This window comes from Dendropsophus ebraccatus, chromosome 4, assembly GCF_027789765.1.
Source record: "Dendropsophus ebraccatus isolate aDenEbr1 chromosome 4, aDenEbr1.pat, whole genome shotgun sequence".
NCBI lineage: Eukaryota > Metazoa > Chordata > Amphibia > Anura > Hylidae > Dendropsophus > Dendropsophus ebraccatus.
In genome coordinates, this window is record NC_091457.1 from 77,929,792 (window position 1) to 77,947,622 (window position 17,831).

Below are 17,831 nucleotides of genomic sequence, written 5' to 3' on the forward strand. Positions count from 1 at the left end.
AAAAATATGGACCCATATGAAAACATTTAACATGTATTTTAAGAGATTTTATGATATATATGTTATATTAAGGGGTGTGAATGGGGCTAAGTTTGCTGTCAACAGTTTTTCTTTACATTTACACAGTAGCCTGTCGTCATTATATAGGTTGATAGATATTGTATGGATTTGTATTTATTGGATATTTATGAGCATTTACCACTAAAGGTTTGTTTAGTCCTTCTGATCTGTGGCATGCTGGTAGGCAGGTTTACAGTAGACTAGTTTTTTAAACTGCCAAACAACCCTTTAGGTAAGACTGCAAACACCACCAATGACCTTTGATTTAGGACAATCACGTGACTTAATAATGCATCATACATCATCATGTGGTTCAGGAAGATTTTAATGTGTCATGTTGCAAGCAACAAAACCATTTGTAACTATCATGACAAACCATTTAAGTGCCAGAAAGCCCTCGCAGGGGCGAAATCCCAATGCTGTGGGGTGCAGCCACATCATTATAAAGTGCAAAAGTGTCACCATAGTAACAAAAGTGGTCACCAGAACACACGTTGTAATGTTGCTTCTGCGAGATGATGGAACAACTAATTGATATAAATAAGGGCTTGTGCGCCTCAAATCCCCATCAAAGTGCTCCACAGTAAGGGTTAGATAGCAAGTCTGTGACCCACAGCCTCCCCGGATAAGGAATTGTGGATGGAGGTGTACTTTAAGGCGGCAGGGGAAATTCTGTGCTTATGAAAGAAGTTATGTTAATTGGAATTTTTCCCAAAATGTCCTCATGTCATTGAGGAGAGGTGAAAATGTTCATCCCGTTCTTCATGCAGTTCTACATTCATGGAGCAGCTCGTCCTCTTTCTTCTATGCAACCAATTAACATGTGCTGGTAACTATCTAAAATAGAGTCCTAAACTACTCAGCGCAGGGTCGCTGCTTCTTATTCCTATTATATCCTTGCCTCTTTGAGCACCAGGTAGGACCTCTAGTTGTATGGCAGTCTGTCATGGCTACTGTACTGGGGCTTTCCAATATATGCATTGATATATTCATTCTACAGCTGGTATTGTTGCATCCCATACTCCCAATACAGTCTGTGATTCTACCAAGTCTCCAGTTCATCTTCTGCCTAACGTTACTTGCACTTATGAGTAGATGACGTTCATCCAAGCCCACTACTAATAGATTCCTACTATAGTAAGTCCCGGCTTGCATGTGCTGAGCAGGCCCTGTCATCCCAGAGAGCAGTAGAAGTAGTACTGAGATGGCCCCAATTACTTCTCAGAGGTTAATGCAGTTTTGAGAGCTATGGTATTGGCACTTTCTGTGGTCCAATCCCTGATATGGATGATATGAGGGCAATGGGGACCAACTTCGGTGGGTTAAAGGCTTTCTCATTGTTAGTTCTCTTTGGATCTCTCTGCAGAAAGGAATGTGTCCAGCAATCCTCCTTGCAGCTCTGAGTCACTGAGATGTTTCTTCTCCCTTTCAGCTCTTGACCGGGTCCAAGATGGAGAGCGCAGATACCCGGCTCTAGGGAGGGGAGGTAATTGCAGACCTGTATGTAAAAAGGAGAAGTCAGAGAGGAAGAAATCCCCCTTTGCATGAATCTTAAGCCTGAGTATATGATATCTACAACGTCTCTGACTCCTCTCCTCTTTATAAGACAAGGTCATGGTTGCAGCTGAATAACACCTTACACATTCAGGACACGCTCGCACTTCAACTGAAATGGTTTCATGAAAGGCTGATTAGCCCTGGGTTATACGCGGCGTGTCTAGAATAGCTGCCATTAATCTTAGTCTGCTTACTCTTTTATACTCTTACCATTCTTATATTCTGAATATCTTAACAAAGGTGTACAGAATTAAAATAAGACAAATGCTTTCTTCTTAAAACAGCTCAACGATTGTCTGCAGGTTTGACTTTGCAGTTTAACTCCATTCCCTTAAAGAGGTTTTCCAGACTAAAACTGTTAATAGTTATGAGAAATACGTATTAAAATGCAGCTACTTTCTGATGCTTTTACATGATGGTTTTCCCCTTTGTCCACACATACCAGCATGGGTCACGTGAACTTCTTCACCACATATTGGGTAAGAGACTTCCTGGCCCTGATGAATATCAGAACTGGAGCACGCAGCGAGCATGTGTGTGGTCCTTTACCATGACAGAGTGATGCCGCTGCTTGGGGATTAGTCAAATTAATCCAACTTCACTAATAAAGGCTTCACTGTGTGTCTGTGTGTGTGTGTGTGCAGGTGTGCGTGTGTGTGCGCCTGTATGTGTGTGTGTGCGCCTGTATGTGTGTGTGTGTGTGTGGTGGGGGTGTTACCTCAGCAAATGACACTGACATTGCCACTCTGAGCCCTGTTGCCAGAACTGGATATTACTAACCAAGAAACCAATGTAAACAGTCATACAACATGTATTATGACAATTAGTCATGTTGTCAATCGGTTCGGCGTGCCACCAGCATACCAACATCTTTGCATGTAGCACCACTGCACTTTTATCGGACACACACTTTGTGTCAATAGTGTACCTATGCTAATATGGGCTATTGTGACCATGCAACAATCAACCCTGCACTCTAATTTATACCCCAGTATAATCTCCCCTATAAGGACATAGGGTCTCCTCTATTGGGACAGGTGCTCAGCTGGTCCCGGGGCAAGCAGGGTGAGATGCAATAGGGATTAGGGACACACTAGGATCAGTGATGCCATGATCCCGCAACCCTAGCACCAGCCACCCACCCACTGTTGCCACCTGGATATGGGTAAGGTTACATCCTTTATTCACCTTTAAATGAATGGGCCCACTGTGGTATACATTAGCTAACCTTTTTGCTGGTATTCTATAGTTTTACACACCTGGGGGTGGTTCATTGTGCGGATTTTCATCATCTGAGTCGGCAAACACTTCAGCCAGTTCCTGGTCAGACATATCTGTAAGTTCTGTCAGATCCAGCAGATCAAAGTGCACTTCAAGAGAGGAGACGCTACTGAGAGGTTCTGCAGGGAGAGAATACAAGCCATTTTGCAGTGAAAAATGTGGAAATTACAAAGATATCCCATGTCTCAAATACATATGGATTGGATTAAGCAAAGGTTATATTCTTTGCAGTGGTTTTGGTAATCTGAAGATATAGTGGAGGCGCTGAATCCTAAACTGCTGTGAGAAAATATGGTTTATTATAAGAAATATCATGTTGATTTGAAAGAGAAAAAATATTCACTGGAGTACCCTTTTATTTACAAATTTAGGCCATGTTTAATCATAGTGGGCGATTACAATAACCCCTATGGAATCCCGGCCGGGCCAGGATTCCATGCCGCCACACAGAAAACTCACATGTCTATTTTGTGCGTCTGCTATTCATTAAACAGCAGCCGCACAAAATAGACTGTGCAGACAATGTAAAGTACGGCTCCAGCCGTACCTTACATTATCTGCTATGGCTAATTGGAGTGCGGGCACACCCAAATGTGCCTTTATTCCAATTAAAAACAAGTGATGTTAACCCGGGCGGTGCTGCAGTACCAGCTTGGTTGAACATCTTAGACAGAGGCTGTTCTGTGACATGGCCGCTGTTTTACCTCATCTGAACATGGCCTATGGTTGCTTTCCTTTCTACAGCCTCTTCTCTGACTTGGCTTTAAAGTAACTCTGTACCCACAATCTGACCCCCCCAAACCACTTGTACCTTTGGATAGCTACTTTTAATTTAAGATCTGTCCTGGGGTCTGTCCGTCCGTTTGCCAGACGGGAGTATCTGTGCCCTAACTTTGCACCACCCCTCCGACCCACCTCCCCACCCTCTTCATTATTAGGAATGCCACTGGAACATTTTCTCCTTGCTGAACATTGCACAGGTTGTTAACGATTCAGCCCATGTTCAGTATTCACACAGATGAGGAATAGGAGACAATGTGCCTGTAGCATTCCTAATGAGGAGAGATTTTCCTAGAGCAGTTGGAAGACCCTGGATATATTAGGCAGCATGGCACCATATAGGAAAGACTCATCCATGATGTTTACCAGGTAGCAGGATAAATTATAAGGTGCTGAGTGTACCTGGGAGTACACTAGCAGACAAATGTGGGTAATGTCATAGCAAGGATACTCACGTCTTCTTTCTGTGACCTGCAGCAGCCCTGATGTAGGTGCCAGGACCCCTGTTTCCTCTTCAGCCACTAGGGGTTGTTGAGGTTCTTCTACAGTCACCTCTGTGGGGGCACTAGGGTGAGGGACAACCTCACTCTCTGCTTCTCTGGTCTGCTCTGCACAGGAAACACAATGGCAAGAATAATTCTTACATCAATGGTTCTGAATGTGTATTACCATAGGTATACAACAGGTCTGTAAGTTCTAACTTTCTAATAAACCTTATGTTACCTTCATGGGTGTAGAGACTCACTCTCAGGGCCATATTTACCACCATGCACCCGTGGTCCGGTGCCTAGAGCAACACCTTGCAGGGGGGCAACACCAGGAAGCAGGGGAAAGAAACAACCTTTTTTTGTTTTTATTTTTTTAGTCACCAACCTCCAGTTCAGACTTGCCAGTAAATCTGGTGTCTTTTTGAGGGAAGTATCTACCAATCTACCAATCCTGTGGCGAGAATTCCATCAGAAAATATCCAAATTTTCTAATCATTTATTCAATGTGGAAATTTGTTTATGTTTTAACCCGTTAAAAAACATGAAAAACGCGATTCAGACAATGTTTCTACATGTAGAGAAATGCATGTGGCCCAAATCACACTCCCCAAGGTGGGGCGTCTTCAGGCTTAGTGCATAGGGCAGCAGCAGCTGTTAATACGGCCCTGCTCAGTCTATGTCACTCCTGCCTTTCCCTGTACTTGATCCCTGTCAAATAGTCACAAAGAGATGCAATTTACCTATATTTACATTAGTTAGTATCTGAGGTCCTATATTAAAGAGGAGTGGGGGGAGTGGTATAAAAAAAACAGACACCAAGAACACAAAACCAGCCTATATGCAGATGGTGTTTTACTGATCTGCCAATCCCTTCTTTCCTTTCTTACAGCTATTATGAACCTTATATCTTAATACTCTAAAGTTTTTTTTAACTGAACACTAGCAAATCATTATACAACTTCTCAACATTAAACCATCTATACACTCCCAATTCTCCAGCTTCAGCTTCTCCTGGGCCCCCTTTGGAATAGCTTATCTATGAATTCAACTAACTTCCTCCCCTTCCCAAACCCTACAAGTCAACTATAACAACTTCATCAACTCTATTCAAGAAGAATGCTCAAGACTGTCCAAAGCTTCGCTGTCTTGTATACCTAAGATAAACATAGTAAAAATGCTGCTACTCCCCTAATTTCACTATTACTGCACAACTACTTCTTACCTTATATCCCAATGTATTCTTTCTCAACTCCAGCATAACTTTCTTAACTTCATTTGGAATTGGAAACATGCCAGATTGGCAAAATCACTTCTTTTTAAAAAGCTTAACAATGGAGGCCCAGGGGTGCCCAACCTGTCAGCCTACAATATTACCACTATATTAGACTAACCAATGCTGGTCTAGCATGTTGGAATTCATCTGATACTCAATGCTGGTCTAACATAGAAGACTGACCCCTAATTATACAATGAAACACTTTCCCATAGCTTCCATCTTTAATATTCCTAGTCCTACTACTCCTCTTCAATCCATGACCGATTCCCTTTATCTTTGGAAAAAGTGTGTCATTAACAACAACTGGATATATCTCTCCAAATAATCTGTTCCCCTAAGCTTCCCAAAAACATTCAGACCTAATCTGGACTATGACTCTTGCTCACTGCTGGCTTCTAACCAATTGCATCCTCCCAAATATTCCCACAAATTTCTTTTCCAATATTACCACAAAGATCTTACACATATTTATGACTTAATGCTGATATGAAATATGTCATATATGTGAAAATGGAAGGAGGAATTGGGTACTTCTTTTTCCATTGAGCAATGGGGACTGGCAGTAGCCAATAATAATTAGGATGAGCCATAGCCTGGGGGTCATGAACCTTTAAATAGGGCCCATGAGCCTTTAGCTCAGGCACACAAAAAGGAAACTTTTCCTGCAATGTGAGCAGCTGAAAAACCTGTCCTTTAAGTACAGAATGTAATCAGTACATCCAGAAAGTGGTTGTTTATACACAACAGATGCAACGTTTCAACTTACATAAGTCTAAACCAGTTCTTATATAATAACCACAGACAGGATACAGATCCATGCTTATCCTATTGGCAAACAGCGTTTAAAGACAAAAAGACAAATTTACCTGTGGCTAAACAGCACACAGAAAAATTACAATATTAACCTCTTAACAACCAGTTTGTTTTGGTCCTAAGGCTGTATCCCCAAATGCAGATCAACGCATGTATGTGAAACTATGTACACATGCATTTATCAATGGTTAAATAATGCTGCCCAAATTCCTGGCAATATTGCACAGACACTGGTGAATGGATCGAAACATGGTTTTGGACACATGCATTCTTTGGCACGTGGGAATATCACCTAGGCTGTGTTCACACTTGTAGTATCGTAATAAGAATGCAATGTGAATTGACCACTGAAGATTGACAAATTCCAGGCCTTCAATTTGCCATTGCTATGCCAGGCATTCTAGTGGGCAATATCATCAGATGGAGGAACACTGTATTGGCACACTGTATTTATTAACATTGGCTATCATGTTGTAGGTTCACAATAGCTGGAAAGCCACAGGTTAGGAACCAATGATTTCGATAATTGTAGCTCTAATTTTTACACTAAAGATTGCTGCCAATAGTTATAGACACATTTTCGAGCCAATTTATTGTCATTTTGCTGAAAAAATACCTATGGGTTTCATGTCTCTGGAAATTACCCCTGCCATAGTTTATAGTGCTGGGTCTTTTCAGAGCCATTTCCCAGCATCATCACTGTGGTATAGGAGATAAGGTAATCAGGCAATAATGTATTTTTTCCCAGTAAAATGGAATACAAGTAAATAAAGCTATGTTCCCGCTTTATAATAATATCAGAGAAGGCAGCCGTCTTGTAACATAGACTGCCACTAATAATGTACCCATTTTATGGGGGGGGACTGATTGTGTGCATCCTTTTAGATCTGTTTTTCCATTGACTTACATTATTTTTTAATTTTTTTAGCATACACAAATATGTGGTTGACCATGTTTTTCTCTACGTTAAAAGTAACCATTTAAAAAGAGACTGCAAAAACGCAGTGCAAACCTAGCCTAGCATTTAAAAAGTCTGAAGATTATGAACATGGTTAGAACTGCCTTTTAGCATTGTGGAAATTAGTTTTGACCCCAACCAGATTAAAGGGAACCAATCAGCATAATTGCTGGGAATTTAATCAGCATGAATGTGCTTACTGGTTTCCTTTACATTATGTTCACACATACGGGGACATTTATGAAGTCCGACATTTTTTATGCTGGGCTTACAAATGTCCCCGCCACTCCGGAGCTCAGGGGATCCTGTACGCACGGAGCCCGTCCATGTGAATAATCTGAAACCTACGCCAGCTCAGAGCTGACGTAGGTTTCAGTATCATTTTTCCCCCGGAAAAATTATAAATGCGGCGCACGCAGAAGCCGCGCCCCCTCTGCGTGCTGCCGCACCCCCTGTAACGCCCCCTCTCCCACCTTTTGCGAATATTTTTCCGCCGATTGGGCCGATCTGCGCCTAAAAAAGGCATCTGCACATTTTAATACATTTCCCCCATAGTGTTTAATTACAGCAAATTTTTCCACAATTGCATCAAAATTGCAGCAAAAATAGCGCCATTTTCCCACATATTGTGCAATTCGCGGCAAAATAGTACTAATTAACACTAATCAATAGGGCTTTGCGCCTATTTTTAGGTGAATAATTGGCATTTTTCACCAATTTTTGGTCTAAGTTCTATTTATAAACCAGTATTCGACGGGTGAATATTTTTTAATCTGCATGTTTCGAGTCAGGGCCGGCGTCAGCACCCGGCTGACTAGGGCAAGTGCCGGGGCCCACAGGTCCTCTAGGGGCCCACTCTTGTCTGTTACTACATTTTTTTTCTGTTAGTAAAAAAAAAAGTGTAGTAACAGGGGGGACTGGGCCCCTAGAGGACGCATGTGACAGTTAGGGGCCCGTCGATACATACTGGGGGCCCCGGGCTCACGTCTCCCTCCATAAGTCTTCCCTACAGCCGAGTAGGTAGAAAAGGACCTTTGAGTAAGAAGGACCTGTGATGATGTCATGGGTCATGTGATCGGACACCTGACCTGATAGAGGGCAGACGGTAGGCTCTGTAAACTAATAGTCAACTGTATGTGCTGGCGTTTCTTGTTGTTTTGTTTTGTGTATAGAGGTCCTGCTGTAATATGCATATGTATATATATATATATATATATATATATATATATATTACAGCAGGACCTCATCTATCTATCTATCGATCCACAGAGCAGGAGCTGTATATAGGAGTGGTGCTGCTGGTTCTGTATACAGCTCCTGCTCTCTGTGTGTGTGTATATGTATATATATATATATATATATATATATACACAGAGAGCAGTAGCTGTATACAGAACTAGCAGCACCAGCATGATATATATATATATATATATATATATATATATATATATATATATATCTCTTACATGCTGGTGCTGCTAGTTCTGTATACAGCTACTGCTCTGTATATAAATAAATAAATGGCCACCTCCGTGCAGCGGGTGTATACAGCGGGAGGACTGCCTGGAAAACTGGTATACAGCCTATGGCTATGGCTGTATCCCAGTTTTCCAGGCAGTCCTCCCGCTGTATCCACCCTCTCCACGGAGGTGGAAGACAGCGGGAATCGATGCCGAGGGTTTCGGCAGGTTCGGACCATCCCTAAAATATATATATATATATATAACATGCTGGGCTGCTTGTTCTGTATACAGCTCCTGCTCTGTGTGTGTGTGTGTATATATATATATATATATATATATATATATATATATATATACATATATATATATATATATATATATATATATATATATATAATCCTGTCATTGGGTCTGACTCTTTCAGAGTCCTGACTACTACAGAGATCAGGAGATACAGGAGGAGAAAGATATGCAGCAGCCACATGTTTCTTCTGCTGCAAATCTTTCCTCGCCTGTCTCTCCATGATTTGCTCCTCAAAGGGGCCCGCCGAGGCTCTGTCGCCCAAGGGCCCACAAAAAGCTGGAGCCGGCCCTGTTTCGAGTATTCACGCAAAATAATATCCAGGATAATCCAGGATTAGCGACCAATTTATCATTTGCAACTTTTAAAAAAAGTCGCACAAACAGGTGCAGGCCTACGTCTTGTGACTACCAGGTGAATATGCTTGGCAATTTTTGCATGCTTGCGCCTTTTTTTTTTCTTTTTTACTTAGATACAATCACTAAGGTAGTGCTACATTTTAATAAATCAGTCACAAGATATTGAAACAAAATATACACCAATCCTCATTAGAAGAGTCCCCTGAATTAGACTCCATAGTAAATGTCACCCATGTGTTCATGTCTTAATGTTAAAGCTCCTCTAATGCAGTATACCGATATATGTGCAGTAGTTTGGTTGTTACAATATAAGCTTTCCCAGTGAATGTTGTGAGCATACAACAAAAGCCACCTGAATTACCGAACTCCTCATGGAATTTTCCACAATTTAAAGGGGTATTCCCCCAAAAATTATTTTTGCATTAATACTTTGTCCACCCATAGCTTTCCATCTTTATAATATAAAGTTATTATGGATTCTGGACAGTTTTGCTGTTATCTAGATGCATTCACCCCCACCAAATGCATAGAATCATCAAATCTCAGTCCAACCCAACACGCTCCCTGCTCCTGGCCTGCACCCTCAGAGTGGGCATCACGTGTCCTCCATCTCTTTAATGGGCTGGGTTAGCGCTTCTAACCCAGTCCACTGAAGCGAGGGAGGACACTGAGACAGTGACAGCTGCTGCTGCTGATCACTGTCTCCCTCTCTGACAGCAGCCTCCCCCTGCATCTCACCACCTGGTAGCCGTCCGTCTGGATTTCACCTCCCGGTGGCCGCCCAAGGCACGTCCTCCCACCCCGCATCTCACCCCCCCCCCCCCCCCCTGGTGGCCATCCACCCCAACCTCCTCCTCCCCCCCCCCTCCCGCATCTCACCTCCCTGTGCCGGCATGTCCACCCCCCCTCCCCCGCATCTCGGCGGCATGTCCAATCCCGATCCACCCCCCCGCGCAACTCGCTGGCATGTCCACAAACATCCCCCGCATCTTACCTCCCGGTGCAGGCTCACCGCTCCCGGTATGTTGAGTCCACCCCTCCCGCCCCGCATCTCACCTCCTGGTACGTTCAGCCCTCCCGCCCCGCAAATTACCTCCCGGTGGCTGTCTGTGGAACTACTGCTCCCAGCCATCCCATAAGTATCTTCCGCTCTGTCCTAGATTACAGGGGATAATGCAACACAGATATTGCAGAGTGCAAGACACTTATGGGATGGCTGGGAGCAGTAGTTCCACAGAATGTGATCACACTAACATGATGCCCCCCTGCCGTATCTCATCTCCTGGTGGCCGCCTGCGGGGGTGGGGGGATGGTGAGATGCGGGGGGGGGGGGCATGTTAGTGTGATGACAGTCTGTGGTACTACTGCCCCCAGCCATCCCATAAGTGTCTTCCAATTTGCAATATCTGTTGCATTATTCCCTGTAATCTAGGAAGTGGAAGACACTTATGGGATGGCTGGGAGCAGTAGTTCCACAGACTGTCGTCACACTAACATGACGTCCCCCCACATCTCGCCGTGGCATAGTGGCCAACCACCGAACCGCTTCCCGGTTCTTGCCCGCGGGACCTGCCCTAACCACCCGACAACCCCCCCCCCCCCCCCACACACACACACACAGAGTTCATCTGGGCACACCATATTCGCCCCACCTAACACCATTCACCCTCTCCCCACCGCCCCGCATCTCACCTTGGTGGCCCACCCGCTGTGTGACCCCCCCCCCCCCAGCTCACCCTGAGGCCCTCCACCCTCTGCTCCATCACCATTACCATCTCAGCTCTGCTACTTCACCATCATCAGGCATAAGCATTGCATGATGGGAAATGTAGTTTCCTATCTTGGATATAGATCGGCTTTTAGAAAAACGTGTAACTCAGGAACGGCAGCAGCTACAAAGACGGGAGACGGCTTAAAATACTCAGGGGGACTTGGTGAGTAAGACCAGCTAGGTTTGGGAGCATTTCATTTTTTAGCTCTTGGGGGGAATACCCCTTTAATTCACCTATGTCAGGGAGTCCTCAGACTAAGTTACTATACATGACCACATTAGTAATAACCCTTTCCTGGCTTATTCTCTTGGTGCCTAATACTTATAAATAGATATTTACTATGCGAGCAGTCCATAACTTTAAAAAAATATTCAGAGACAGAGAGTCAGAGGTGTCAACATGAGCTATTTGTGGTGAAAGGAGTTTTACACATTAAACAGTCACTACTTGTAACAGGGGTTGCCTGAAATTTGACCTAATTCTATTAGGGGAGAATTGATCAAGACCTTCTTAAATAAAGCCCCGCCCCCACATACCCTATAAGCACCCATGAGGCACATGCCACACGTCAGGTGCAGAAATGTACACCTTCTCTGGGTTTGGCTTTAAAGTTTCTGCAAAAACTGAGCATAACTGGACTATGTAAGAGCAGCCTGAGGGTATATTCACACCAAGGAATTGAAGAAGAAAGTTTTTTGCTTGAAATTTCCTCCTCTTCAGCTCTGGTGGAAGAATTCGAACAGAGGCACAGAATGGGAGCAGAAAGCGGAAATTCAAAGCCCCAATGATTTCTATGGGATTTCTCTAGCCGAATCCGTCCATAGAACTGACATTTCAATTCTTTGGGCAGAAAGTGGATCCGCTGCGGATCATTCAGCACGTAAGTTCCGCTGTGTAAACAACAGAGCAGAACACAATGGGAGATTGCTCTGTACATATTTTGCAGGCAGAATTTTAAGCGGAATACATGTAAAATTAAGTGCGGGTTCCGTTCGAAATTCCTAGCCTATTCCTCAGTGTATACATACCTTTACTGGTACATTTTTGGACTGGGGGAGAAACCAAAATGATAACATCACACAAACTGGGTCACAGCATCGCCAAAATGGCAGGTTTTGTGTAATGTTTCTAGTATGCAGTGGATAGTATAAAAAGGAGTTTTACAAAAAACTGTTGAATCAGGGGAACAATCATGGGCTCCCAAGGCTTATGTATGCACATGGGGAATGAAGTTCAGCTTCTCAGTTCCAATGCTACAGAAAAGCTAGTGCAGCAAAAACTGCTAAAAAAGTTAATACTAGCACACTGTTCAACGCAGCTAATTACATACAGGGCTACTTAAGGCCCTATTACACCAACAGATTATCTGACAGATTTTTTTAAGCCAAAGATAGGAATGGATCTGAAAAGAGGATAAATCTCACTCTTTCCTTTATTACTTGTTCTCTGTTTATAGTCCATTCCTGGCTTTGGCTCAAAAATAATCTGTCAGATAATCTGTTGACGTAATAGGACCCTTAGTTGCAGAGTGTCCCTTCTGACCCTCTGCCAGAAGCTGCACAAGGCCAGGACAAGGCGGAAGCAGGGTAGGCACCCTCCTAGGCTGCCACCATCTGTGTGGGAGCACAGGTAAAAGCCAATGGGGCAAAGAGATGATGGTTTCTCACTCTATTAATTATCCTTTAGGTTGCAGGCTGCCTGCAGTCTACAGGAGGCTGAGAGTAGCACATGACCTCTGCACCCTGCTCCCAGCTCAAAGGAGTGCACAATGATGTCACCTGGTATGCTGCCAGCATCAGGGGAGGAGCAGGCCCTAACGATGAGGGAGTGGCGGGATCGGTCAAGCTGAGTATAAAGTGTATGGGGACATTAAGATGTTTGTGCAACAGATTCTGACAATACACCTCATGGATGGGAGAAGTCGTCATGGAGGTCTGGGCCTGTATGGGGGAATGGTAAAATCTGTGTATATGTTCACACCAATCCCATTCCAACAGCGGGGCGTCTGATGCGTTGTCTGCTGGGGTCGCTCACCTCCTGTAGCCCGCAGACTGAACTCTGCCAGCCGGTTCATGTGAGGGCAGTGCTGCTGCTGCTGCAGAGATCTGGGGCTGACCGCCAAAGTCTCCGGTAAGGCAGCCGATGATTCTGCAAGTGCCTGCAGATGGGGGCAGGAAAGGGGAAGGCACAAATGACTGACAGTCAGACACCAGCCAACCCCCAACTAGTGTAATACCCCAAATAATATAATATACTTCCTGATCGTGTAATACCCTCCTGCCTCTATAATGCCCCCAGATCACATAATATACCTTCTACCTGTGTAATAACCCCCTGCCTCTATAATACCCCTATAATACGGGGTCATAATGATATTAGATATGACATTGCAGCGATTCTGCAGCTCACTGTAAACAACCCTGGTGGTGACACTATCCCCCGTCTACTTTGTCATAGTAAGGACACTATCCCCAAAATACTATGCTGGAGGATACTGCTCCCTGATTGGAGGTTGTGTCACATTGTGCTTATGAAGTAACCAGAGATGAGTCTACAGTAAGGGTACTATTACAGGGGCCGATGAAGGCCCGATCAATATTCGTAAACGAGCACCGATCTGCTACAGTGCCATGGCGATTTAAAGAGTTTGGCGGGCGGGGAGCAATTTCATTACATTCCTTTCCCATCTGTAAGGTGTGAAAGCAACATAGCTGTTGCGTTTTCATGAGAAGTCTGGTAGGGTAGAAAATGTGTAGCAAACGATGTGCACATACACCGAAAGATAAGTGAATGATTACCAATGATTTTAGGCTCCGCTCAAAAGATGCAATCACAGACACATGAATGATTTTTTGATTGTTGCCTGAATTTAAGATCATTGCTTAAATTTGAACAATATAACAATTTTCCCACGATAATCTATTCATGTAACAGGGCCCTAATACTCCTAATACTGTCTAGGGGGAAATCTGGGCCAATGAGACTATTTTAAGACAATTCTGAGACAAATAAATCAGCACCACAGAAAATAGACTAGGCCTATCCCTGATAGTAAATTGCACTTTCAATAGACCAGTCTATTACTGCCATAGCAGATAACGACTACCTGTTGATATATCTCCCACAATATTTAAACAGTAAGTTATCACCTGTTGACATGTTCCCTTTAAGATTAGTAACTGATCTGTTGGTTTCCATCTCCCGGCATCCCTACTGATTGAATGGGTGGCTTTGTTTATTGTCCATGGCCTCTTCACTTCCCACCTGGCAAAGCGGTGCACTTTAATGCATGTGGTCTGCATGTTGCACAACGCATCCATATGGTCTGGCTTAAGAATGTATGTCATATTTTCAAGGCCTATAACTCCTGCAGCACGTTTCAGTGAGCCGAATAGTTGCAGTTAATAATGTATGTGATGAAGTGCTCAGTGCAATACTGTGACATGGCTTTTCATTTAATTTCTTGTACCGTTACATTATGAACTGTAAGACCGATTCCAGTCCCACAATGACTATCAAGAGTTAATATATTGCAGGGTGCTGGATCATGATTGTGCTGGGAAACCCAAACCTTTGGTCAGGTATATTAAACATACACAGAGCAGCACTAGATGCTCAATGCTGATTTTTGTTTTACTTGAGTACCACCTGTTATACAAACATCTGCCCTCTCCTTATATGAGGTATTCTAATTTCTGAGTAGCTCTAGTCTAGAATTCTCACTAAATGTGAACTTCATGTTAAATTGTGAATCCCCATGTAACTTCAATTACATCATGAGTATGAGTCCACCTTCTATCTAAGTTGAAAGATAACTGGAACTGTGGAAATATCTGGAATATAAATAACTATGGGAAATAAACAGTTTAGAAAATTCAATGGGAAAGAGGAAGCCTCTAGGGGAAAAGAGACATGCACTAAATAGAAAGCTGTAGAGGGCCTAGAAGTGTCAATGGAATTCACAGAATGTGTGCATATAATGTGTATGTTCCCTGTCGGAAATACCAGAATAGTAACCCTCTATAACTGAAGGACTAAGCTGCATGTCACTAATTATGTAACTGCATATATGCATTTTATGCTTTTTAAGGGGAATTCTGGACATATACTGTAAAACCATGTCTGTGCAGTTCTTCCACACTGGTAGTTGATTGACACCCAGGGAGTGAAGAAAACTGGCCTTCCTGCCATGCACTCTGCCCGTGCTCCTTCTGCTGGCCCCCCCTCAGGAGACAGAGATCACGTGATCATTAAGTTTGTTTGCTCAGCACAGACTAAAGATGCAAATGTGAGAGGGGCAGGGTGTAGGTGGAGAGGGGGCATGGTGAGGGCAGAAAGCGGTGTGATATTGACAAGAGACCTGGAAAAGGGTGGAGCATGTGTCAGAGGGGGTGGGGGAAACAGGACCTTCTGAGTATGTGCTACAAAGACTACTGGGAAATGTAGTCTGATAGCAGAACACAGGAGGAGGAACAATAAGAGATACGGAGCAGACAGAAAATGGCATCAGATGAGTGCGAATACTGTACAACCACATGTCTGGGAGCAACATAGGTAAGGGTGCATTTGCACAGAAAGATTATCTGACAGATTATATGAAAAAGATTTGAAGCCAAAGCCAACGGACTATAAACAGAGATCAGGTCATAAAGGAAAGCCTGAGATTTCTCCTCTTTTCAAATCAATTCCTGGCTTTGGCTTCAAATCTTCGACAGATAATCTGTCAGATAATCCCTCTGTGTAAACGGACCCTAAGAACCTTTCATTGTTTGGAAGTTGCTTTTTTTAACAAGGCTACCTGGAGTTCCCCTTTTGATTGTCTGCTAAATGTTTTTGTATTCCATACCATGCACACCTTTCTTATTGTTTTAATAGTTCTCTCACTAAAAGAAACAACCTGATCAATACCCAATATGACATGCACTAATATTGCACCTGGCACAGGTAGTTACTGGGATTTATCACTGCAGTCAGGTTTTCCAAAAAGGGTGATGACACTTGGATGAAATGCCATGTGACTCTCAACATGCCACTCTCCAGAGGCATACACCATCACCAGACAGAGCTTTATATTGATGTTTCCCCTGTTATTGTGACTGGAACTGGCAAGCATTACCAAACCTTATCAATTAGCATATAAAAGGAAGGGTGACAAAGGTGCATTTAAGGTCTGAGGTGATTGGAAAAAATAATAAAAACAAAGAGAATATACCGTAAATGATAATTCACATTAACAGAAATAATGACATAAAAAAAAAAAACACTAATAAAGAAATACAAAACTATAAAACATTATGAAGTAGTGTATGGCACTATAAAGTATTGAATACAACATTTAAAACAAAGAATGAAAAAAACACTGTAAAATACAAAAACAAAACTAGAAAAAGAAATCTGAACCACCAAATGATCATGATACGCAGAAAGCTTGCAATGAATTGATGCTTTTCTAAAATGATACCTGCTTTTTACTCCACTTTGTATGCAATTAATATGTATTTGTGTTAAGCAGACACAATGCAGGGAGGGGTCCGTTATTCTCAGCCTAGATTATGCACCCCACCACTGCCCACAGCAGCTCATCTGATGCTCTCCCTAGGGATTACAGCAATGGTTTTAATGCTTTGTAAACTTAAACTAAGCGCCTTGGGGAGGGGAGGGAAGGGGGGACTTTGTGTCTGGGTGTCACCCTCTGCATGGATGTGACTGTCTCATAATCTCTATTACAGTATTACATTTTTCTGCAGCTGTCCTTCTCCTACTATAAAGCAAATACTCGGCATTCCCAGATCTGGTTTTGTCCCCCTCCCCAATACCAGTACTAGCGCTGCAGCCTAAATTGTGGTTTATAAAGAATGTTCAGAATATCTCCAGTATCCGCTGGCTGGCTCTATCTATGGCCTGCAGGATACCAGCACTTGTCGGCTTTTTAAACTTTGCTGTTTTAAATATTACTTGAGCTTCATTCCACACTTGCATAAGGATCTCAGGCAATTCTTTGTGCAAATTATGTCTTTCTTTCTGGTATAACTATACAAACCCAGAGCAAGGGTAATGCGTGGATAACAAATGCCAGTTACTATACATACAGGGCACATGTGTGGACCACACTACGAGGCTGGCATGCCCTGTGCATTAAGATCACCAGTGCAATGCGGTACTGTCCACACTCTGCAAGTCTCAGCATCCCAGTTCTAACTCGCCACTTTACAAACCAATCCACTTTATCCACAAAGACACAATCATCACACCTCAGCCCAAACGTAGGGACCAGCCCAGGATCCTTATGCACCCAGCCTGCCAATCACTCACCTGAGGGACCAGGCCCTTGCTGGGGCTCCATCTAGATACTGAATCAGGGGTTCCACCCTCCTTCAGCTGAGCAGGAAGAGATGGGGCAGAGGGCAGCATCAGATACAGCCTCCTCCCTGCAGCAAGCGGCAGGCTGAGGGATCTGCAGCACAGACACACATCCCCAAGCTGAGAGCCTCACTGATAACTGAACCTTGCATTGCAAATGAGCAGACAGAGGGAGTGAGAGGCTGTGAGGGGAGGGTTGAGGAGATGTGTCTCAGGGTGCTAGAGCTGTGAGGGTGTGAGGGTGTTTGTGTGTGTGTGTGTGTGTGTGTGTGTGTGTGTGTGTGTGTGTGTGTGTGTGTGTCTGTTAGGAGGCGACGTTGGCAAGGAGCCCAGACTGACGAGCTAGGCTGGGGATGTCAACTT

The 17,831-nt window shown here is 43.6% G+C and overlaps 1 protein-coding gene across 2 annotated transcripts; it reads right to left on the bottom strand.

The window, feature by feature from the left end:
- Window positions 1-383: 383 nt before the first annotated feature.
- On the bottom strand, window positions 384-17,625 carry DBNDD1 (dysbindin domain containing 1). 2 transcript variants are annotated; one of them, XM_069968521.1, is made up of 4 exons: window positions 17,421-17,625; window positions 4,134-4,281; window positions 2,877-3,017; window positions 384-1,558 (listed from the first exon to the last, which is right to left on the bottom strand). In XM_069968521.1, exons 1-4 carry the CDS (start codon window positions 17,517-17,519, stop codon window positions 1,401-1,403), a joined length of 546 nt encoding a protein of 181 aa, XP_069824622.1. In that variant the 5' UTR covers window positions 17,520-17,625; the 3' UTR covers window positions 384-1,400. The 2 variants fall into 2 exon arrangements, with proteins under 2 accessions (XP_069824622.1, XP_069824623.1); XM_069968522.1 differs by having other exon boundaries at window positions 4,134-4,286.
- Window positions 17,626-17,831: the final 206 nt, after the last annotated feature.